The 24379-nt window shown below is 44.1% G+C and overlaps 2 protein-coding genes across 7 annotated transcripts in view; one reads left to right on the forward strand and one right to left on the reverse strand.

Annotated features, from left to right (window-relative positions):
- abracl (ABRA C-terminal like) overlaps positions 1-22420 on the reverse strand; it is a 54346-nt gene extending 31926 nt beyond the window's left edge. Inside the window, exon 1 of the mRNA XM_060831239.1 lies at positions 22415-22420. The gene's annotated coding sequence lies outside the window, so the exon portion shown is untranslated. The remainder of the gene's footprint in view (positions 1-22414) is intronic.
- The window catches only part of reps1 (RALBP1 associated Eps domain containing 1), a 65154-nt gene that overhangs the window by 9470 nt on the left and 31305 nt on the right, over positions 1-24379 (forward strand). For all 6 annotated transcript variants that reach the window (XM_060831232.1, XM_060831234.1, XM_060831233.1 and 3 more), the window contains 2 exons: positions 20135-20334; positions 20872-20962. In XM_060831232.1, coding sequence (XP_060687215.1) covers positions 20197-20334; positions 20872-20962 — 229 coding nt within the window. In that variant the 5' untranslated portion in view covers positions 20135-20196. The remainder of the gene's footprint in view (positions 1-20134; positions 20335-20871; positions 20963-24379) is intronic.

Below are 24379 nucleotides of genomic sequence, written 5' to 3' on the forward strand. Positions count from 1 at the left end.
GCATAAAGGGAAAAAAAATCCAAGCTCTCAAACACTGGACAAAGAACCACTGAGTTGATGTGTAGTGCTGGAAGATTGAATTGTGTGCAAAGGCTTTTGCCTTAAAATATGAGGCTGAAAGCATTGTTGTTTTAAGAAACACAACTTCAAACTGAGGGGAAATGACTGTAGGCTAGCAAAAAGCAAATCTTCAAGTCATAGAGTGTGGAAACAGACCCTTCGGTTCGACTAGTCCACACTGACCATGTTCCCAAACCAAACTAGTTCCACTTGTGTTTAGCCCATATTCCTCCAAACCTTTCCTATTACGTACTTCTCCAAATGCCTTTTAAATGTAACTGTACCTGCATCCACTACTTCCTCTGGTAGTTCATTCCACATATGAACCACTCTCTGTACAAAAAAAACGTTGCCCCTAATGGCCTTTTTAAATCTTTCTCCTCTCACTTTAAATATGCCACCTCTTGGATTACTTAGTAATATCTTCATTACGTTAGGAGAGGGTAACTAGTGAGCCAGAGCCTGAAGTCTAGGTGGAAAGTGTCAGCTCTAAATTCTTCACAAATCCTTTCCAGTGTTAGCAACAAGGACGCAGTGAGGTGACAGTTCTGCAGACACACCCAAGAGCAGGTAGATAAGACAGTGAAGAAGGCATTTGGCATGCTTTCCTTTTATTGGTCAGAGTATTGAGTCCAGGAGTTGAGAGGTCATGTTGCAGCTGTACAGGGCATTGGTTAGGCCACTGTTAGAATATCGCGTGCAATTCTGGTCTCCTCCCTATTGGAAAGATGTTGTGGGACTTGAAAGCGTACAGAAAAGATTTACAAGGATGTTGCCAGCGTTGGTGGATTTGAGCTCTACGGAGAGGCTATAGGCTAGCGCTGTTTTCCTTGGAGGGTCAGAGGCTGAGGGGTGATCTTATAGAGATTTATAAAATCATGAGGGACACTGATGGGATAAAAAGACTCAGCCTCTTCCCTGAGGTCGGGGGAGTCCAGAATTAGAGGGCATAGGTTTAGGGTGAGAGGGAAAAGATGTAAGAGATTTAAGGAGCAACTTTTTCACACAGAGGGTGGTACGTGTATGGAATGAGCTGCCAGAGGAAGTGGTGGAAGCTAGTACAATTGCAACATTTAAAAGGCATCTAGATGGGTATATGAATAGGAAAAGGTTTGGAGGGATATGGGCCAGGTGCTGGCAGGTGGGACTAGAATGGGTTGGGATATCTGGTCGGCATGGACGAGTTGGACCGAAGGGTCTGTTTCCGTGCTCTGTGTCTCTGACTCTACCATCAAGCATATCTTCTCTAACCATTTTGGCAGCAATTGGGACTTGTCCCTGACCCAGTGAGATGGACTGGAATTGACTTAGATCTATGTTTTTTCCATACCTGATGCATGGAGCCGTTCTTGCAAAGAACATTCAGCATTTCAAATGGTCGTCCCGATAAATGTCAACAGGAAATATTTTTCAGTCATTCAAGAGGAAGTGCAATACATAGGAACCTCAATTATCCGAACAAGATGGGCAGGCACTGTTTCTTTTGGGTAATTGATTATTTGGGTAATCAATTTGACCTTAAACTAGGGAAGCCATCCTGATCTAATGTTAGACCATAAGACATAGGAGTGGAAGTAAGGCCATTCGGCCCATCGAGTCCACTCCGCCATTCAATCATGGCTGATGGGTATTTCAACTCCGCTTACCAGCGTTCTCCCCGTAGACCTTAATTCCTCAAGACAACAAGAATCTATCAATCTTGGCCTTGAAGACATTTAGCGTCCCGGCCTCCACTGCACTCTGTGGCAATGAATTCCACAGGCCCACCACTCTCTGGCTGAAGAAATGTCTCCACATTTCTGTTCTGAATTGACCCCCTCTAATTCTAAGGCTGTGTCCACGGGCCCTCGTCTCCTCGCCTAACGGAAACAATTTCCTAGCGTCCACCCTTTCCAAGCCATGTATTATTTTGTACATCTCTATTAAGTCTCCCCTCAATCTTCTAAACTCCAACGAATACAATCCCAGGATCCTCAGCCGTTCCTCTACTGGAGAGTTTGTTTAAATGTACAGTTCTGATGAGTCTGCTATTTAAACAAATTAATCTTTGCATTCTGCAAATTGCAGGTTAAACTGAGAAGAACTAAGCCCTTGCCATCACAAAAAACGTATGAAATCTCAGCATTAAGCAAGGTGTCGAACAGCTTCTATGATCATGAGCATTTGTCAGTTTCTGTGAACTCAGTGTTATGATAGAAAGACAGAAGCACCGCCTCACGCGTGCGTTTGCTTTCTCGGCCATTTTTTTCATGTATTTTTTTAAATGTGTGAAAATTCTACAGGTTGGTGTTCAGAGAACTTATAAAAGAACAAAGAAAGTTGACATGCAACTCATTTGTGTTCCCTTATCTCAAAGACAGAAGCACTGCCTTGCACATGTGTTTTACTTTCTCAGCCATTTCATTTCATGAACAGCCTGGTAAAGTGATGGGAATATCCAACGAAGCGCTTACTTTTGCAAAGGACTGTGTAACTAATTGTGTGACACACCTCTGGAGCAGATGGGGTTTGAAGTCAGGCCTTCTCTTTTAACAGTACCATTGCACCATGAGAGCAGTTTGACTACAGCATAAGCAAATCCTCAGTTAGTACTCAACACCTGCAGACACTTAAATTTGCGAATGTTATTTTCCAAACATTAAAATGAAGCCTGGTGCTTTAATGTTCTATTTATAGAGGGTTATCATTCTCAATACTAAGATTTTTAGTGTAACTAAATCTGCAAAATATATTCTCAACTGTTTGTCTCCTGTGTAAACAAACAGCAACCCATTCACCGGAATGAGTTGTGGAAGTTTGTTATTCCTACTGTAGGATGTTATAGTATTGTATCACTGCTGGTCTTTTAAAACTTTTTCCCCAAACAAGCTCAGTTGTGTCTCCTACCTGGAGAGAAACTGAGAACATTAGTATGAAAACTGTTGTTCGACTGCGCAGGTACAGGATCCGTGTGAAATATTTTCGTGTTCTCTTAATGGCTGCAGTCTGTCCAAAAGAGGTAATTGGGAAGGTAACTTAAACAGCACAGAAAGAAACTATGCAGCCCATTGTATATGCCAGCTGAATAAACCAACGCATGGTCCACAACCTTACAAACTATAGCACTTTAGGTAAAGATTCAGGCCCCTTTTTGTAAATGAGTTGAAAATTTCTACCTCTAGCAATTTGGGCAGTAACTTTCAGGCACACTCCATTCTGGGTGAAAATCATTTTCCTTATGTCGTCTACATAATCCTTCTACAAAATGCCTTAAAACTGTTCTCTGGGTAATTGCCCTCTTTGCTGTCTGCTCTGTCTTGGAATATACTTGTGCCTCTTGCAATCTATCAAACCAGCAATCTGTGAATCAGTAGTTTTTAATTTTTCTTAGAGAGAGAGAGAGTGTAAGATTCAGTGTTGAACAAGTTTTTCTAAAACTAATTAAAAAGCCTGACCTCTGATGTGGTTATTGTGGTCTAATGCTATTTTCTGCATATTTTTCTTTCTACATATGCAATTTCAAAATAACTTAGCTCGAACTCTCTCTACTATGTCCCGAAAGCAACCTAATCTAGTTCACATGCAATTAATTAATTTTAAAATGCGAAGTTGTTGCTTTGAAAGTAAATATTTCCATTCAGAGTGCTTTTTCTCAATCACCAGATTGATCAAAACACTTTCCAAACAATCAGGTATTTTTAAGGAGACTTCACTGATGTAATGTGGGAATGTGGCAGTCAGTTTGCACACTGGAAGCTCCGACAAGCAGCCATGTAACTGTGACCAGATAATCTATGTTTTTGGATTAAATATTGACCAGAATACTGAGGATAGATAAACTAGCTGTTCCTATTTCTCTTTCGACTAATGCCATGAGCTTTTTTTTATGTCCACTGAAGCAGAGAGGTAGACCTTGGTTTACCATCACGTCCAACAGTACTGTGTTGGGATGTCGCCCTCTTTTGCACACAAGATTGAACAATTAACAAGTGAAATGCATGATTCATAGATTTCATATTGAATATACTTCAATAAAAATAAATGTTGATCATAATAGGTGAATTTCCAGACAGGTACATGGGAACTTTAATACCCACCTTATCAGATAGATGGGGCTTTGATTTATCCTCTTATACGAAGTGCTGCAACAGTGTTATTCCAGTTACATGCTGAAGTACTATGTCTGTATTAAACTTACTGTCAACTGGACCAAACCGCTATCTCAAGTCAAAATGTGGGATAATTCTTACTAAACTTGTAGGAAATAAGGACAGTTGGGCGGCACAGTGGTTAGCACTGCTGCCTCACAGTGCCAGAGATCCGGGTTCAATTCCTGCCTCGGGCGACTGACTGTGTGGAGTTTGCATGTTCTCCCCGTGTCTGTGTGGGTTTCCTCCGGGTGCTCCGGTTTCCTCTCACATTCCAAAGATGTGCAGGTCAGGTGAATTGGCCATGCTAAATTGCCCATAGTGTTAGGTAAGGGGTAAATGTAGGGGTATGGGTGGGTTGCGCTTCGGCGGGTCGGTGTGGACTTCTTGGGCCGAAGGGCCTGTTTCCACACTGTAAGTAATCTTAATAGGATGGATGCTGAAATGATATTTCTGCTTTGGGAAAGTCTAGAATAGGAGACAATGCTTTTAAAAATAAGGGTATCCCATTTAAGACAAAGTTGGGGACACTTTCTTCTGAGAGCAATTCGTATATGGAATTCAGTTCCCCAGTGAGCAATGGAGCCTGGGTCATTGAATATATTCAAGGTTGAATTGCCCAGATTCTTGATGATTGGGGGTGGAGGGTGGGCTTTTAAATCCAATCAGTAATGATCCTTTCAAATGGCAGAGCAGGCTAAATGGCCTCCTCTTGCTTTGAGTTTGTGTATTTGGAGTTTGTCCATATGTTTGGAAAACCACTTAGTTGTGAAAAGTTCTGTGCAGTGAAATAAGTGATTTGTGAATACTGCCTAATTTACAGATCTGTGTTTGCAACTTTCAACCTTTTTAACCTTCCAATAATGGTAGCAATCTTTGCTGGATTATATACAAAATGTGCCCTGGGAAAATACAGTAGGGCAGCACTGCAGGTATGGTAACTACCCTTTCACCACTCTCTTTTTTTTTATGGCTGCTCGCATTAATAGTGCAGTAATTTGTTGACCCAGGTAATGTTCTTGGTACCTGAATTTGAATCCCTCCACCGCAGATAGCGAAATTCAAATTTCACTAAGATTCTGGCATTAAAAGTCTAATAATGGCCATGAAACTATGTCAGTTGTCGGGGGGGGAGAAAAGTCTAGTCCTTCAAGAAAGGAAACTGCCATCCTTTCCTGATCTGATATAGATGTGATGCCAGACCCACAGCAAAGTGTGACTCTTAACTGTCCCTTTAGGTGATTTAGGGATGATCAATGCTCTCCTAACCAGTGATGCCCACATCCTGTGATTGAATACTTTTTAAAAAAAAGAGTAGTTGAATTGTTTTGATTGTGCACTGATTATGAATTTGTAGCAAGATTGTTCTCACCTGTTGAGGCGGGTAGTGAAACAAATCTTTAAATTTGCAAAGACTTTTATGTTGTGGTTGCATGTTGGAAGAATTGCTTTATGTTAAATAAGGTCATTTTATGTACTTTAATCTACATAAGATGAAGGGTTTGCAGCAAATGCAATTTCTCGTTTTGCTTTTGGGAGAGGCTGAACAGGCTGGGACTATGTTCCCTGGAGCATCGGAGGCTGAGGGGTGACCTTAGAGGTTTACAAAATTGAGGGGCATGGAGAGGGTAAATAGACACCAAGTATTTAGATGTGCACTTGTGATGCCAAGGCACACAGGGCTATGGGCCAAGTGTTGGGAAATGGTTTAGAATAGTTTGGTTGTTTTTTTGACTGACGCGGATTCGATGGGCTGTGCTGTGTGCCTCTGACTTTGACTCCTGAGGGCAGTGCCTCTTTGGTTACTGTTCTGGGACACATCAGCCTCCCATTGGTATATCACCTACAGATAGTTATAAATCACTCCCAATCAAATATGTACTTCAAAAGTTCCCAAGTGAATTCCCCACCACTGATCTGACTTCTTTTTACTTTAAACTTTACGTCCTCTTCCTCATTTGACCTTTCAACATATTCAGCATACATAGGTATAGGTTTGACGAAAGGTTTTTTGAGGATGTAAGGTTGTTCCAGAAGAGAGTTGCATGCTTTCAGGCCAAGTCTGCTCTCTGCCACAAAAAAACTGAGGACTAGGAGGGGAATTGTGAAATATGCTGGATGGCAAGGGCATCTTGGGAGGCTTACTGGACAGAAGGATGTTGCAAATTTAGGGATTTTTGTAATCAAAGACAAAGGATTTGAATTCTGTTGTTGTGGAAATCAATAAAGCAGATGTAATAAGAGTTGGAGTGTGATGCAGCATGAAATGAGTTGGTGGTGTTTTGGGCAATTTGTTTTGAAGTTTTGTTATGAGGTTGAACTTAGGTGTTGAATAATGAGGACATGATGTAGATGTGGGTAATTATCTCCAGTCCAAATGCAAAATATACATCTCATGCTTTGTAGACATACTGTTTTAAAAATGTGACTCATCAGATCTAAATAATTGGGCTGTTCAGCCAAGGAATACTGTAATGGGAGTTAGTCAGCAGCAATCCCCTCTCCACATGCCATTGGCACTGCTCTTGTGTGTCCTACTCTAGCACTGAGCGCTTTTTTTTGTTTTGGGCTGAATGTCTCTGAATTGCTAATTGGGAAATAGATTGCACTCATTTACTTAGCTAGGCTGCTTGATGTTTACAGCACACTGGCCACTGTAATTCCATTTTCCAGCTTTATGCCCATAACCCTGGAGGCTGGGGCAAAGCATGTAAATTTATTAAAAACTCCTTCAGTGTTGAGAATTTCTGACTCGAGCACCCTTTCATGCAGAGGCCCAGACTCTCATCATGAACCAATGATTAATAAAATGAGGTATGAAAATCTTAAGTGGAAAGTTAACTCCACTTATGTAAGGTGCCATGCTAATATATAAATATGTTTGGTGACGTGATTACCTCAGGACAATGACATAATTCGCAATCTAATATGTGAGAAACTTGATGCTTTTTGCCAAATCATCAACGATTGAGCTAAACAATTGTTACACTAACATCTATTAGCTCAGTGGTCAAACTTCAGGTTAAACATTGGGTATGCAAGCACTCATCTATGAATAGTTGTCAAGGTCATCAAGCAGGCTGAATAGCTAATCATTAATGGACAGTGTTATACACCAAATGAGTAGCAGGTCATGCAGGAACTCTGTCTCAACATAGTTAAAAATCACACAACACCAGGTTATAGTCCAACAGGTTTAATTGGAAGCACACTAGCTTTTGGAGCATTGCTCCTTCAGGTGATTGTGGAGGACTCAATCCTAAAACACAGAATTTATAGCAAAAGTTTACAGTGTGATGTAACTGAAATTATACATTGAAAAATACCTTGATTGTCTGTTGAATTTACACATGAAACAGATGAAAGACTCAACAGACAATTGAGGTATTTTTCAATGTGTAATTTCAGTTCCATCACACTAAACTTTTGCTATAAATTCTATGTTTTAGGATTGAGTCCTCCACAATCACCTGATGAAAGAGCGACGCTCCGAAAGCTAGTGTGCTTCCAATTAAACCTGTTGGACTATAACCTGGTGTTGTGATTTTTAACTTTGTACACCCCAGTCCAACACAGGCATCTCCAAATAATGGTGATTTTTTTGTTGAGACATGATTAAGAACTAGGTATCAGTGTAGCAGAGTTCAGAGTTTGAGCTTGTTGCAGAGTGAGATTGATTGCTGTATAGGTGACAAGTTAACAGCATGAAATAGCCAATCATTCAGGTAGCATAGGGTCTATGTGAATCATTGACATTGGTTTGGAGCAATGATGACCATGTCATTTTGATTCGTGAGATTGAATTGAAGTCCTTCCTGACCAGGGCATTAGCTACTCAAGTATTGAGGTGATGACTCTTTTGGTGATTGAATTCTCTATTCTAGTTAGATTATTCAGTTCCTGCTGAACCCACCTCTGGCACCAGTGATTCATCTGAGCTAGCTTCATTTGCACCTTCCTTGATCTAGAACGTTTGTATTATTGAGCAGTGTGCTTCTGTCTGCAGGTATCTGGTTGTTGTAACTATTTGATTAAGCTTTCATTACATCATTATGTATCCTGAATACATTTTGTCCAACATCTGTGATCAAAATCTTATGATTTGTCTTTGAAGAGCTGTTCCATGTCTAATATTCAGAGCAGTTATCTTTGATTCTTGGCTAACTACAAACTTGCCACTGTTTCTATTGATGTACTACTGCTGAAGAGATTAAAAAGCCTGTTCTCTCATATTTTATAAAGAGCAACCATTTTCCCCCTACAAATCCCCATCATTTAATCCAACCAGAGTGCTAAGTATCAGAATAGATCACCCTTTTCTATCAATCATCCTGAACAACACAGACTTGCTTGAGAAAGTTCCAATGGTCCAACTTCAAATCTTAGACCGTATGATATAGGAGCAGAATTAGGCTATTTGGCCCATCAAGTCTGCTCTGCCATTCAAACATGGCTGACGTGTTTCTCAACCCCATTCTCCTGCTTTCTCCCTATTGTCGTTGATTCCCTTACTAATCATCTACCTCTGCCTTTAAATACACTCAATGACTTGGCCTCTACAACCCTCTTCAGCAATGAATTCCACAGATTAACCACCTCTGGCTGAAGAAATTCCTCAATCTAACTTCTGATATTTGTCCCTTTCCTTAGAGGCTGTACCATTAGGTCCTGATCTCTCCTAATAATGGAAGCATGATCTCCACATTCATTCTATCCAGGCCTATCAGTATTCTGTAAGTTTCAGTGAGATTCCCCTTTCTTCTTCGAAGACCCATCAAATACAGATCCAGAGTTCTCAAGTGCTCCTCATATGCCAATCTCTTTGTTCTTGGGATCGTTCTTGTATACCTCCTCTGGACCCCGTCTAAGACTAGTACATTTTCGTCAGATACACTGCCCAAAACCATATTCCAAATACAGTCTGACCAGAGCTTTTTACAGCCTTAGCATTACATCCCTGCTCTTGTATTGTAGCCCTCTTTGCCTTCCTAACTACTGATCAAAATTGCATATTAACCTTAAAAGATTCCTGAACTAGGATGCCTGTCCTTTGGTGTTTCAGATTTTTGATAATTTTCCCTATTTAGAAAAACTTCTAAACTTTTCTCGCCCTAACAAAATGCATAACCTCTCTCTTTCCCAGATTACATTTCGTCTGCCAATACATTGCCCACTCTCCTAGCCTATCAAAGTCCTTCTGTAGTCTTCCCAGATGATGCAAAGTTCTACTTCAATTTTTTTTGTTTTCCATTCGAACCTTTCCAGCCTCATTTTCCAGTGGTCCAATGTCCACTCTTGCCTCTCTTACTGTATTACATATCTAAAAACACTCTTCAATTTTTTTATATTACTCGCCAGCTTGCAGTCACTCATCTTCTTCCCTATTGCTTTTATTTGTCCTCTGCTGGATTTTAGTCTTCCCAATCCTCTGATTCCCACTAATCCTCACCACATTGTATACTGTACTCTTTCTCTCGCTGTCCTTGACTTCCCTTGTCAGCCGTAATTGCCTCATCTTGCCCTTGTTTTGTTTCTCCTTAGTTGGGATGAATTTCTACTGTGCCTACCAAATTACCCTCCCTCCCCTCCCTTATCAGCGTTCCGCAAAGACCACTCCCTTCGTGATTCCCTCGTCAGGTCCACACCCCCCACCAACCCAACCTCCACTCCCGGCACCTTCCCCTGCAACCGCAGGAAATGTAAAACTTGCGCCCACACCTCCTCCCTCACTTCCCTCCAAGACCCCAAGGGATCCTTCCATATCTGCCACAAGTTCACCTGTACCTCCACACACATCTATTGCATCCGCTGCACCCGATGTGGCCTCCTCTATATTGGGGAGACGGGCCGCTTACTTGCAGAACGCTTCAGAGAACACCTCTGGGATGCCCGGACCAACCACCCCGTGGCTCAACGCTTTAACTCTCCCTCCCACTCCACCGAGGACATGCAGGTCCTTGGACTCCTCCACCGACAGAACATAACAACACGACGGCTGGAGGAGGAGCGCCTCATCTTCCGCCTGGGAACCCTCCAACCACAAGGAATGAACTCAGATTTCTCCAGTTTCCTCATTTCCCCTCCCCCCACCTTGTCTCAGTCGATTCCCTCAACTCAGCACCACCCTCCTAACCTGCAACCTTCTTCCTGACCTCTCCGCCCCCACCCCACTCCGGCCTATCACCCTCACCTTGACCTCCTTCCACCTATCACATCTCCATCGTCCCTCCCCCAAGTCCCTCCTCCCTACCTTTTTATCTTAGCCTGCCTGGCACACTCTCCTCATTCCTGATGAAGGGCTTATGCCCGAAATGTCGAATTTCCTGTTCCTTGGATGCTGCCTAACCTGCTGTGCTTTAACCAGCAACACATTTTCAGCTCTGATCTTCAGCATCTGCAGACCTCACTTTTTACCCGAAGATTTTAACCTACTGCGAATCCTCTTGCAAGGATGCCTTCCTTGAAGAAGCTCTCTTCCTCCCTCTACAAGGATTTCAGTGAGTCTCTCTCTCACTGCACCCCCCAGGTCATCTCCTCTGCACAGAAACTCTTCAGCCACATTCTCAAACAGACTCGTTACCACAGCCACATCTCCTTCCTCAGCACCTGCCTACGGAACCGACTGATCCCACACGGACTCCGAACTACATTCCAACCAACAAAATTTGGACCCAACCAGGACAACCTGTACCTACAACAAATCCGAAGCCTCCAGCATCAGACCTCCCTCTGGATCCTCCGCTCCACCCTTGCAGCCATGCGCCACTACCTACATTCCCTGCAATCAGCCCTACCCCAGCTCAGGACAACACTCTCACAGACCTGCAAAGGACCTCTACTGTTCTTCATCTACAGAAGAATCCACACACTAAACAAACAGTTCTTCCTAGCCATATCAGAAATTAAAGACAGTAAGTACCGAAAACTTTCATGTACTTACCCCCACACTCGTGGTTCCTCAACTGTTCCAGAATCTTCTATCGGCCTGTCGGACGCCATTACATGTGTGGCCGCTACAGCGCCCGCGGCACCAACGGCCGCCGTCGACCGTGACGTCACTTCTGCCCCCACCGACCTCGGAGCCTCCGCGATCGCCGCCCAAACGACCTCCCCGGCGATCACCGCACAGACAACCGCTTCCACGATCGCCAGGAAGATTGCCGACGGACTCGCGACCCCCTCGGCTACCGGGAATGACAACGGTTCTTTCATCGCCACAACCATTTCCGCCCCTTCGGTTGCAGTCGCCGCAGCCACTTCCGCCCCCACTGACATCACTAACCTGCAGGACCACAACGCCTCAGGTTTCTCCGTCCCCACGCCGTCTTTCGTCACTACACGTAACCCCGCCCTCACGCAAACCTTCGTCACCACGCATAACCCCGCCACCACATGTAACCCCGCCCCCACGCTTATTTCCATCATGACGCATTACCCCGCCTCCACACTTGACCCTGCCCCCACACCGCACAACGTCACTACGTCTAACCCTGCCTCTACGTCGATCTCTGTCGCCGTCCCTAACCCCACCCCCAGCTCCAGTCCCACACCAGGTCCTAGCTCCCAGCCATGCCGGATCTTCACCATCCCTCCAGACCTCCCCCTCTCTGAGGATGAAAGATCAGTCCTCAGCAGAGGCCTCACCTTCATTCCCCTACGCCCTCGGATCAATGAGTTCAACACGCGGTGAGATATTGAACAATTCTTCCGCCGCCTTCGCCTCCGTGCCTACTTTCACAACCAAGACTCCTGCCCACCCTCTGACGACCCCTTCTCCCACCTCCAACACACCCCATCCACCTGGACACCCCGTGCTGGCCTCTTACCCGCCCTCGATCTATTTATAGCCAACTGCCGCAGCGACATTAACCGACTCAACCTGTCCACCCCTCTCACCCTCAGAACGTGTAGCCCTCCACTCCCTCCGCTCCAATCCCAACCTCACCATCAAACCGGCAGACAAGGGAGGCGCGGTAGTAGTTTGGCACACCGACCTTTATACCGCTGAGGCCAAACGCCAGCTCGCGGATGCCTCCTCTTATCGCCCCCTTGACCACGACCCCACCTCCCACCACCAAACCATCATCTCCCAGACCATCCATAACCTCATCACCTCAGGGGATCTCCCATCCACCGCCTCCAACCTCATAGTCCCACAACCCCACACCGCCCGTTTCTACCTCCTGCTCAAAATCCACAAACCTGACTGCCCGGGCCGACCCATTGACTCAGCCTGCTCCTGCCCCACCGAACTCATTTCTGCGTACCTCGACACAGTTCTGTCCCCTTTAGTCCAAGAACTCCCCACCTACGTTGGGGACACCACCCACGCCCTCCACCTCCTCCAGGATTTTCGCTTCCCCAGTCCCCAACACCTTATTTTCACGATGGACATCCAGTCCCTGTACACCTCCACCCCCCATCACGAAGGACTCAAAGCCCTCCGCTTCTTCCTTTCCCGCCGCACCAACCAGTACCCTTCCACTGACACCCTCCTTCGACTGACTGAACTGGTCCTCACCCTGAATAACTTCTCTTTCCAATCCTCCCACTTCCTCCAAACTAAAGGAGTAGCCATGGGCACCCGCATGGGCCCCAGCTATGCCTGTCTCTTTGTAGGATATGTGGAACAGTCCATCTTCCGCAACTACACTGGCACCACCCCCCACCTTTTCCTCCGCTACATCGATGACTGTATCGGCGCTGCCTCGTGCTCCCATGAGGAGGTTGAACAGTTCATCAACTTTACCAACACCTTCCACCCCGACCTCAAATTCACCTGGACTGTCTCAGACTCCTCCCTCCCCTTCCTAGACCTTTCCATTTCTATCTCGGGCGACCGACTCAACACAGACATCTACTATAAACCGACTGACTCCCACAGCTGCCTGGACTACACCTCCTCCCACCCTGTAAAAACTCCATCCCATATTCCCAATTCCTTCGTCTCCGCCGCATCTACTCCCAGGAGGACCTGTTCCAACACCGCACAGCACAGATGGCCTCCTTCTTCAAGGACCACAGATTCCCCCCAGACGTGATCGACGATGCCCTCCACCACATCTCCTCCACTTCTCACTCCTCCGCCCTTGAGCCCCGCTCCTCCAACCGCCACCAAGACAGAACCCCACTGGTTCTCACCTACCACCCCACCAACCTCCGTATACAGCGTATCGTCCGCCGTCATTTCTGCCACCTCCAAACGGACCCCACCACCAGGAATATATTTCCCTCCCCTCCCCTATCAGCGTTCCGCAAAGACCACTCCCTTCGTGACTCCCTCGTCAGGTCCACACCCACCACCAAACCAACCTCCACTCCCGGCACCTTGCCCTGCAACCGCAGGAAATGTAAAACTTGCGCCCACACCTCCTCCCTCACTTCCCTCCAAGGCCCCAAGGGATCCTTCCATATCCGCCACAAGTTCACCTGTACCTCCACACACATCATCTATTGCATCCGCTGCACCCGATGTGGCCTCCTCTATATTGGGGAGACGGGCCGCTTACTTGCAGAACGCTTCAGAGAACACCTCTGGGACGCCCGGACCAACCAACCCAACAACCCCATGGCTCAACACTTTAACTCTCCCTCCCACTCCACCAAGGACATGCAGGTCCTTGGACTCCTCCACCGGCAGAACGTAACAACATGACGGCTGGAGGAGGAGCGCCTCATCTTCCGCCTGGGAACCCTCCAACCACTAGGAATGAACTTAGATTTCTCCAGTTTCCTCATTTCCCCTCCCCCCACCTTGTCTCAGTCGGTTCCCTCAACTCAGCACCGCCCTCCTAACCTGCAACCTTCTTCCTGACCTCTCCGCCCCCACCCCACTCCGGCCTATCACCCTCACCTTGACCTCCTTCCACCTATCATATCTCCATCGCCCCTCCCCCAAGTCCCTCCTCCCTACCTTTTATCTTAGCCTGCCTGGCACACTCTCCTCATTCCTGATGAAGGGCTTATGCCCGAAACGTCGAATTTCCTGTTCCTTGGATGCTGCCTAACCTGCTGTGCTTTAACCAGCAACACATTTTCAGCTGTGATCTCCAGCATCTGCAGACCTCATTTTTTACCCAGTTACTACCTGCCCATTCACCAAAACCTTTACTGTTCAAACATCTATCCGTCTTTGCCTTAAAAACATTCAGAGGTCATGTCAGCTCGGCTGGGAGTTCCACAGACTCATAATCCTTTGAGTGAAGAGGTTCCTCCTCAACTCAGTCCTAAATCTGCTCACTCTTATATTGAGACTTCGCCCCCTAGTTCTACTTTCACCCACCAGTGGAAGCAACCTTCCTGCTTCTATCTATTCCCTCCATAATTTTGTTTCTATATGATCCCACTCATTCTTCTAAATTCCAATGAGTATAGTTCCAATCTACTCATTTTTTCCTCCAGCTAACCCCTTCAAATCTGGAGACAACCTCTTTGCATCCCTTCCAGTGCCAGTACATCTTTTCTCAAGTAAGGAGACCAAAACTGTACACTGTATTCCCAGGTGTAGCCTCACCAGTACCCTACACAGCTGCAGCATAATCTCTCACTATTCTTAAACTCTATCCCTCTAGCAATACAGGACAATATTCCATTTGCCGCCTTAACTATCTGCTGCATCTGCAAACCAGCTTTGTGATTGACTCACCAGGGCACCCAGGACCCTCTGCACAGCAACATGCTGCAACTTTTGCCATTTAAGTAGTCCATTTTGCTGTTAATCCCCACCAAAAGATGCTTGACTTCACATTTGCCAATATTGTACTCCATATGTCAGACCCTTGCCCACTCTCTTTCAAGCCATTAACAACCCTCTGCTGACTTCCAATTTCCTGTGTATACTCTGCTGTACCACTCATTTAAGTGTCATCTGGGAACTTCCACGTACTGCACTTGGTCCCCAATTCTTAAATCATCTATGTACATTGTAAACAAATTACAACTTGTAACCTGCAATCCCACCTTCTCATTTAGCTTTGATTTTATCATTTTTCTAAGATCTGTGCCAGTTAGCTCATTGCTCATGTAGTAATCCAGAGATTATTACCTTTTTTGGTTCTGCTTTTTTAATTTAGCCCCTAGCTGCTTATTCTCAGTAGAACCTGTTTCCTCTTTCTACCTATGTCATTGATTCTTTCATGGACCACAACAACTGTATCATCTTCCTCCTACTCCAAGTTCCTTTGCAGCCCAGATGAGAGGTCCTGAGCCCAGGCAACACAGCCTTCGGGACTCTTGAACCTGTTCACAGAAAACAGTGTCTGTTACCCGATTACAAGGACATTTCTCTTTCCTCCATTTCCCCCCTTCAAATGGCTTCCTATACGTGGGTGCTATGGTCAGTTTGCTCATCCTCCGAATGGTCTCTGCTGTTGTTTGCAGGGAACAAGATCCTCAAACTTGTTACACAAGCTCAAAGGTCGAGGCTTCTTTAGCACTCCTCCTAAACTCTACCTTTTTTAAGTAGAAAATATTTAGAACAGTAAAAAAAAGTCTTGGCATGCTCAGTCATGATTTCTGTGTTTTCTAGCTTAATTAGTTAATTATTTTTAACTTAAATTTAATAATTCATTTTCTGGGACTCCTTAGCTAAAAGTCTAGCAATTACTTGGTATAGCCAGCCACTTGTCAACATTCAGTTCATTGTTTTGGCCTTTCACTATGTACCAGCAAGATGGGCATGGAATTGACAAGCAGCATGATGCTCAGTATAACATTTGCAGATGAAGATTTTCAGTAAGATGGTTGCTTAATCTGCAATCTGTATCTCATGTAGAGGCAGTCTCATTCTGAGCACTGATATGGTGTACTAGATCGGCAGAAGTAAATGTATGTTGCTGTTTTGACAAAGGCACTTGGAGGTTGGTTTAGGGTCTCCACTGAGAAGATGATGCATCTATGGTACTTAAATAGGCAGCTGCCAGAGTGAGGAAAACTTTGTATACCAACGTATCACAAAGGATGGTCTCCCACCCTTCCTTTGTCTCTGGAACACAGGGATAGAACCTAGAACATAGGATGATGTTTGATAGGATTATGTTGGAGGTGACAGAAGCTAATCATTTAATGCAGAGGCTCAGGGGTAAAAGGTAAGGTTAAGGGAAACATTGCTTTTCTGTGAGGGAAGTAACAAGGTAATTTTTTTTCTTGCTCTAGTCTACTATTGTAAAGGAGAAACTTTGACAGGGAAATTGAGGACATTCTGGAATCCATGCTATTAAAGTTGGTATCTTTCATATCCAGGTTAACGAGTGTGAAGTTATTACTTTCCACTACTGAGAAGCTGCACCCCAATCCAAAATAGATTTGTTATCTCTTGAGAAATACTCAGTGCAGGCTTTAATTATTCGTAGAAATTTTATTGAAGTTTTGTTTTACCTGACAAGTGTTTCACTTGTAAAGTATGATAGTTATATAAAAAACCATCTAGTATATAGTTTAATTGAATTTGCATTCCATTTCCATTTTTTACATTTATTTCTTGAATTTTGAAGATATCTAAAATGATTTTAAACCAGCATTCATTTTCACCATCACCACCTTTTTGTGTTGTTCAGCATATGATCACTCTGGAACAACTATGCCAAGATTGATGAAATGTGGCGCTGGGAAAAGCACTGCAGGTCAGGCAGCTTCTGAGGAGCAAGAGAGTCGACAGTTCAGGCATGACCCTTCTCAGCCCCCTTCCCCAGTCCTGAAGAAATAAGTAGAGATTGGGGTGGGGCTAGGGCAAAGGTAGGTGGTGATGATAATAGGTCAGTGGGAAGTATGGAGCAGATAGGTGGGAAGGAAGATGGATAGGTAATTCAGACCAAGAGTGCAGAGCTGAGTCAGAGATTGGATCAGGGATGGGGTGGGAAGAGGGGAGATTTGGAAACTGCCCTGGGATATAGACTCATTAGGCAGAAGATGAGCTGTTTCTCTAGTTTGTGGTTGGTCTTGTGTGGGCAGTGGAGGAGGCCCAGAATAGACATGTCTGCAGGTGAGGGGGAGTTGAAGTGGATGGCCACAAGAAGATGGGGTTGGTTGTTGAATATGGACCAGAGATGTTCCTGAACTGTTCTGCCACTTTGCGCTTGGTCTCTCCGCTGTAGAGAGACCACATCGAGAGCAATGGATGCAGTAAATGAGGTTCAGGATTATACAAGTAAATGTCTGCTGGATTAGGAATGATCCTTTGGAGCCTTTGTCTGAGGTGGGTGAGGGAGGTGTGGACGTGAGTTTTATATCTCTGACTGCAGCAGGTGAAGGTGCCAGGTGTGGGGAGTGTGGACCCAACGAGGGAGTCATGGAGTGCAGATAGGGTTGAGGAGGGAAGTATATTTTTGGTGGTGGGGTCTGACTCTAGATGGTGAAAATAGCAGATGATGTACTGGATTTGGAGATTGGTGGAGTAGAATGTCAAGACCGGGGGATGCTATCCTTGTTGGGGTTGGGTGGGGAGGGTATGTCTGGTTCGAGGGCAGCGGTGTGGGAAATAGAGGTGACACAATTGAAGGCACTTTTGATCACAGGGAAGGGGAATCCTTATGATCCTTGAAGTAGGAGGGCATCTGGAATATCATGGAGTGTGCTCGCTCAACCTGATCGCAGATATGGCAGAGCAGTTGGGAGTAGGGGATCACATTTTTGTGGGTTGGAGGGGATTGGGATGATAAATGGAAGAGAGGGACAGAGGAAGGACTGTAGACAAGGTAGCTGTGGGAGTCTGAGTTTGTAGTAAATGTCATGTGTTGCCGAGAGCCCCAGAAAGGGGAAGGAAGTGTCGGAGATGAACTCGGGGAATTTTAGGTCAGGATGGAAGGTGTTGGTGTGGTGAATGAACTGTTCAAGCTACTCTCATACACACAATACTTTAAATACTATTTGCAATACCAACCATGGCCCATTTAAGATACACTTTGTTTGGTAGAACTGTAAATCTCCATGAGAGATCCATGCAAACATTGACGTGCCTTGCACTGTGTTAATATGAATCAGAAACTTTGAAGGCAGTAGGTTCCTGTTTAACTCCTCGATTTGTGCATTCTTTCCCTAGTATCCAGGTTCATCTCATTTAATCTCAGCCTGCCCCAAATGGATTTTCACTTTGCTCTCAAGTATGTTTACCATTTAGCCTTGTATTAGACAGGTCTTTATGAAATACTTCATGTTCTGCATCTTGGTTGCTTGCTAAGAGAATTGTGGAATGGAGCATGACCATGCTGATTCCAGCGCCTGCACCCACACCTGGCATGCTAGCAAGCAGACAAAACTTGGCAAGTTGCCTCATTTGGGAAGTTTGAATAGAGTTGCTAAATCTTGAACTCCTAAATGAAAGGCCAGTGTGACCCCTGGGACCAATTGTGATCTTTATCAGTCTTTCTGCATAGTTTGAGGCATGTTTGTGCGAAAACCTCTGCCTTTTTATTCTGGTGGACTGGATAGCCTTTTCTAGATTTTGGGCTGAATCCTAACTCTCTAACATCTGAGTTTCATGCTGGAACCTAATCCAGACAGGAACTAAACCTGTCAACCACTTCCTGCCTTAACTGAAACAGGATGATGGCCTGACATCTAATCTGCAGTAGCTGGGTTGATCATTTAAGTATTTAATGAGGTAATTTGCCTTGGTTATAGGAGTCTTTGCATACATAGCCATAGAGCTGAGTTTAGGGAAATTTTGTATTGAAAGAAGACAAGGAGTGCTGAGTCCTGAGGTATGTGATGTTGGTGGGTCAGGAAGTGGATTGTTTCCTCTAACCTCTGATGTACCCGGTAAGTTCCCACTCCACCTTCTACAACATCTCTCACTCTGCCAGTGCACCTACCATGATTTATAGTCTTCAGTCTTGTGAAGCAAGCTTCTCACCTGAACGCTTTCCACTAACAATTCCATTTGAAATGGTTTTAAGTCTGCAGACCGTCAGAGCTGATCACCAAACTGAAATCCAGGATGTGATTTGATATTGAGTAAATTCTATTGATCAAAGACCAAATCTGTTTTAGTCATTATATAATGTCAACCTCGTACAAATATAGGCACAGAAGTGATCCAATTTGACCCTCTGGTGTTGAATCCATCAATTTTATATTTGGTATTGTATGAAGAAGAATGTGTGTGTGTGTGTGTGTGTGTGTGTGTGTACCAGTTCAGGGCTGGAACCTGATGCTGTTAAATCAATTGCATATTCCAGGAATTCACATGGGCTGGTGACCTAGTGATTTATGTGGTAAAAACAATGACTGCAGATGGTGGAAACCAGATTCTGGATTAGTGGTGATGGAAGAGCACAGCAGTTCAGGCAGCATCCGAGGAGCAGTAAAATCGATGTTTCGGGCAAAAGCCAAATGAAGGGCTCTTACCTGAAACGTCGATTTTACTGCTCCTCGGATGCTGCCTGAACTGCTATGAACTTCCAGCACCACTAATCCAGAACCTAGTGACTTATTAGTTACCAAATGAAATATCAATTCTAAATCTGACTAGACCCTCCATTTTGTTCTGAATCCTCTGGGTGTTTTTTTTTTAGCCATTGCAGCATCTGTCAGTTTGGAGTGGCAGCATGACCTTTTGTCTAAATTGCTCAGGCATGGTTATAAGGGAATAAAGAAGGGGTAAATAAATTGAAAGAAGTAGCGAGAATGATGGGCGATTTCATTAGTTCATTGCTGAATCTCAATGCTAACCATATAATTGGTGTAGAGAGACACTGGTGGGGGGAGTGGTAGTGTCCATATCTCTGAGCCAGTATACCCACTTTAAGCCCCATCTGCTCCAGAGGTATGTAATAACATATCTGAATACTGATTAGAAAATGTCTATAATTGTATAGCCTACAGTATATAGGTAAACGAATGACAGCAACATACAACCTTTTAAAATGTTACATCCGGCTGTTGCAAATAAAATTCATAGTATTTTTATCCATCCTGACTATTCTCTCTTTATCATTTTGTCCCCCTAACAGTGAAGAATCCTTTACCTAAATCCATCATTTCTGAGAAGAAGTTGCAGCTGAGGCACGCATCTATGTATTCTGATCCTGACAGCCAGGGTACATATACCAGCGTCATCCCCCCACCTCCCAGCAGGACGCAAGTCAAAAAGGTCTCCACAAGTGTGCCTCATGATGTGATAGGGCAACGCGTGGCAGCAGCAGAACGCCAGGTACTGCGAATCCAGAGAATTCATGTGTTGGTTGTGACGCAATTACAGTACCAAACTTTAAGCACTGTTTCTAAATTGATTTTTCTATAATGCGGGATTGCACAAGAACGCAACTATCATCTTGTAGAAAAACTGACCATACAGATTTTGAATATTGCAAGTCATGTCTTGCCAACCTGTCAGCATTCTTTACTCAGAGTAAAAATTGTTGAAATCATTTAAAATGTGGTTTTCTTGCAATTTTTCAAATGAGTGCGTAATTAAGAGCTTCAGTAGCATGTCTTGCATTGCAACGCCATTCAAGTTCACTTCTGTTAGTCCTTTCCCTTTGGACAAAAGGGTGGAATTGGAATTTACGATTAAATTTGCATTGTTTTGTGAACAGGAGCCCAGGTTTTCAATGCCATTCCTTTGTATAAAACCAGTTTTGTATAAAAACAAAGATTAGGACTGCTTAATATCTGCAAAGGTTTCTTTGTATGTGACGCTGCTGATTATTTTTCTGATTTTATCCCCATTCCTCTTCCCCTCTCTTAGGATTCTACATCCCCAGTTATATCTCCTCACCAATCACCACCAACTTCACCAGTTGCTTGGAGGAAACACAGCAAGCAGCATCCAAGTGGAGGTAATATATGACTCTAGCAGGGACTGGGCTTCCTCTGGAAGTAGATAAAAATCACACAATACCAGATTATAGCCCAACAGGTTTATTTGGAAGTATTAGCTTTTAGAGCACTGCTCCTTCATCAGGTGTAACCCCCACTGGGCTATATAGTCCCTACACAGTACTATGGCTGTATGATTGGCTGTGGATTACACAGTGGGGACAGCTTCCACCCACTTGGAAAATTTGTCCATAATTACCAGGATGTCTGAATAGCCTTGACAGTATGAGAATGATAAATAATGAGGGTTATTCTTCTGAGGGTCTTCTGTTGACATGTTGGGACAAAGGGCCTGTTTCCACACTGTAGGCAATCTATTCTAATCCACTGGCAAGTGCTGTAAGTCAGTTGGGGAACTTGCACTTTGGTTCTGGGGTTGTTATTCTGGCAAGTGAGGCAGCGGTCCACCACTGCTTGGGCATATTTTTTTAAACCTTGTCCCCACTAACTGTGCTGGAACTGGGCTGTCATTTGTTCAGGCCCCGAATGTCCCCATGCATAAATTTGTTGTGCTAGGTATGGCATCAAGATAGTGGGTGTGACTGATGGATTTGATTGCTGATGTCTCCAAACAGCATCCTTGCATAGCCTATGTCCATTTTTGATCTATTCTCATTCCTCTCCCTGGGCTTCCTGATGCATGCCGGTGTGCATTGTGGTGACAGCCCATCTGGCTTTTCTTGTACCCTTCTTCAGAGAAGAGGATCCGTCGGTGTAAAAGATGGATCTGGATTTTGCGAGGCCTCGTTTATCATATGGTTAATGTCCTCCACATTATTCCTTTGGAAGAGCACAGCTGGCTCTCGAGCAGTGGTTACCTAATGGGTAACAAATTATAGAATCTGTAGATTTGCAGTAAACCGTTCAAATGTCTAGCTACTTCCCATGGATGTGGGCGGGCATATGCTTCTAATGTTTCTGCACACTAAGGCTGGAGAATGCCACGCCAAATGACAATGTTGTTTTGTAATTTGAGCTGAGAAGTCAAATCCACTGAGCACCTTAAGAATGATATCATACAAAGAAAACTAGAATACTGAAATGTAAGTTTCTTTGCTTTCTTTATGTTGCTTTGTTGCCATTCCCTCCCTCAACTGTCTGCTAACGTGTCTATATTTATAATGAACTTTAGTACCACTTGCAACTTAACGTAGTTCATGTAGACATTAGTGGATTTCTAAACCTTCAGTAGAAGAGTTTAAAAAAAATCTCAGATTAAAAAAAGTGTTTTAAAAAAATGACGGTACCTTTTTAAGAATAATTCGTACTATTTGCAAGTCAGTCACCTGCAATCTCCACAAATCGGTAGGTAATTCAAAATATGAAGCAAGGAGCAAATTCTGATTTGGACATTGTTCTATTCCTTTCCCCTCATCTGCTTACCTCATCCCCTCAACTACTTATGTGCTAAATTCAGTTTTCTCACCACTTGGGAATTCGGAAGAAACCTGTTCCTTATTGATTAAATTTATTCTGATCACAAGTGGGCAGAGATGCTTTGTTTGCCATATCAACATCCCCATAATTTTGTTGTTTATCAAAGGGTGTCTGTAATTGATTTGCATAATCACAAAACTGCCAGTTCCCTAATTCTGTTAGCAAGCATCACTTTGGGTTTGCTGTGAGCTAGGTATCGATGTTATTGTCAATGAAGGCTTTAAACAAGAATGGAGGTGGGTAGTTTTATCATAGTCAGTTGGAATATCTCAGTCTCCCATAGTGGGATTCAAATTCTCTCTTGGCTTATTCAATTTTTATTAATATGACAGGAAACTAAAAGATTAAAGATTAGATTCCCTACAGTGTGGAAACAGGCCCTTTGGCCTAACATGTCCACACCTAACACGTAACCCAGCCAGACCCATTTCCCTCTGACTAATGCACCTAACACTATGGGCAATTTAGAATGGCCAGTTCACCTGACCTGCACATCTTTAGACTGTGGGAGGAAACTGGAGCACCTAGAGGAAACCCACGCAGACACCGGGAGAATATGCAAACTCCACGCAGACGGTCACCCGAGGCTGCAATCGAACCTGGGAGCCTGGTGCTGTGAGGCAGCAGTGCTAACCACTGAGCCACTGTGCTGCCTATACTCTTGGTTGATCTCCAGTTTCAATAAGTTGTCCATTTATTGCTAAGTTAACAGGATTAATCCAGTGTCACACTGACTTTTTTTTTCTTTCTTTAGAAATTACTTGCCTTTTATTGAATCTTTAATTTTGTTCCTCACTCCCCAACCTTCCTGAAGACTCAGTTGGGGCTGGGGTGCTGGAAGGCCTCCCCATCTCACTAATTGGCCATTTTTTCAGCAGAAATCAGATATTGAATGTTAGCAGTTTCTTGTGAAATAGCATTGTAACTGAGCTGTCAATGTGCTTGCATATCTGCATCCTTCCAGCAGAGGTCACCAAAAAATAAATGTTGTCGACAAAAGTGAGTTTAGTGTATCCCATCCTTGACACTTCTCGCAACAATCCCGCTGATTTGGAAATCAGCTGTTAGCATACATTAGCCTTAGAGTTTCATAATGTTAAACAGCATAGTAATAGGCCCTTTGACCACCACGTCAGTGTCAACCTACAAACACCAAGCTATACTAAATCCATTTATGTGCAGTTGTTCCATAGTCTATTATGCCATGACGTTTTAAGTGCTTGTTCAGGTGTTTCATAAATATTGCAAGGGTATCTGCCTCCTCCATCCTGTTGGTGCATTCCTTATTTCTACCACCCCCTGGATGAAAAGACCTTTCTCAGATCCCTTCCAAATCACTTGGATCTTATCCTTCTGAATTTGACACATCAGCCATGGCAAAGATGTTTGCAATGTACCCTACCCGAACCCCTCAATCAGCTCCCCCTGAGCTGCTTCTAATCCAGGGAAAGCAAACACAACCTAACTGAGACTTTGCATCCCAGGCAGCATCCTGGTGAATCTTCTCTGCACCTTCTCCTAATCTAATCCTGTGTAGCTAAATATCACCTTGATCTGGTGCCTGTATCCATTGAAGGATCCCAAAATCTAGGTTTCATTCTGAATATTTTTATTCTGTGCTGTTAGATTATCTAACATCTGTTTATGTCGGCAGCAGCAACACTCACTTAATATGTCTGTTGCAATGGATTTGGGAATTTTTGCTGACTACAGTGTGGTTAGCGAAAGCCAAAATCCAGTGCCCTTAAATAGTTTGAAACTGTTACTCATAACGCTGATTGCATTTATGGAAAAGATGCTTGCTTGGTTTGTGTGACATAAGTAAATGTATTGTGAGATTCATGGAAATGATATCAAACTGCATTCAATAAGTTCCCAGTGTTTTTGTTTTAATCAACCTGCTCACAATTGCTATTTCATACCGCAAGCAATTGGGACTT

Source organism: Hemiscyllium ocellatum, chromosome 10, assembly GCF_020745735.1.
Source record: "Hemiscyllium ocellatum isolate sHemOce1 chromosome 10, sHemOce1.pat.X.cur, whole genome shotgun sequence".
Classification (NCBI taxonomy): domain Eukaryota; kingdom Metazoa; phylum Chordata; class Chondrichthyes; order Orectolobiformes; family Hemiscylliidae; genus Hemiscyllium; species Hemiscyllium ocellatum.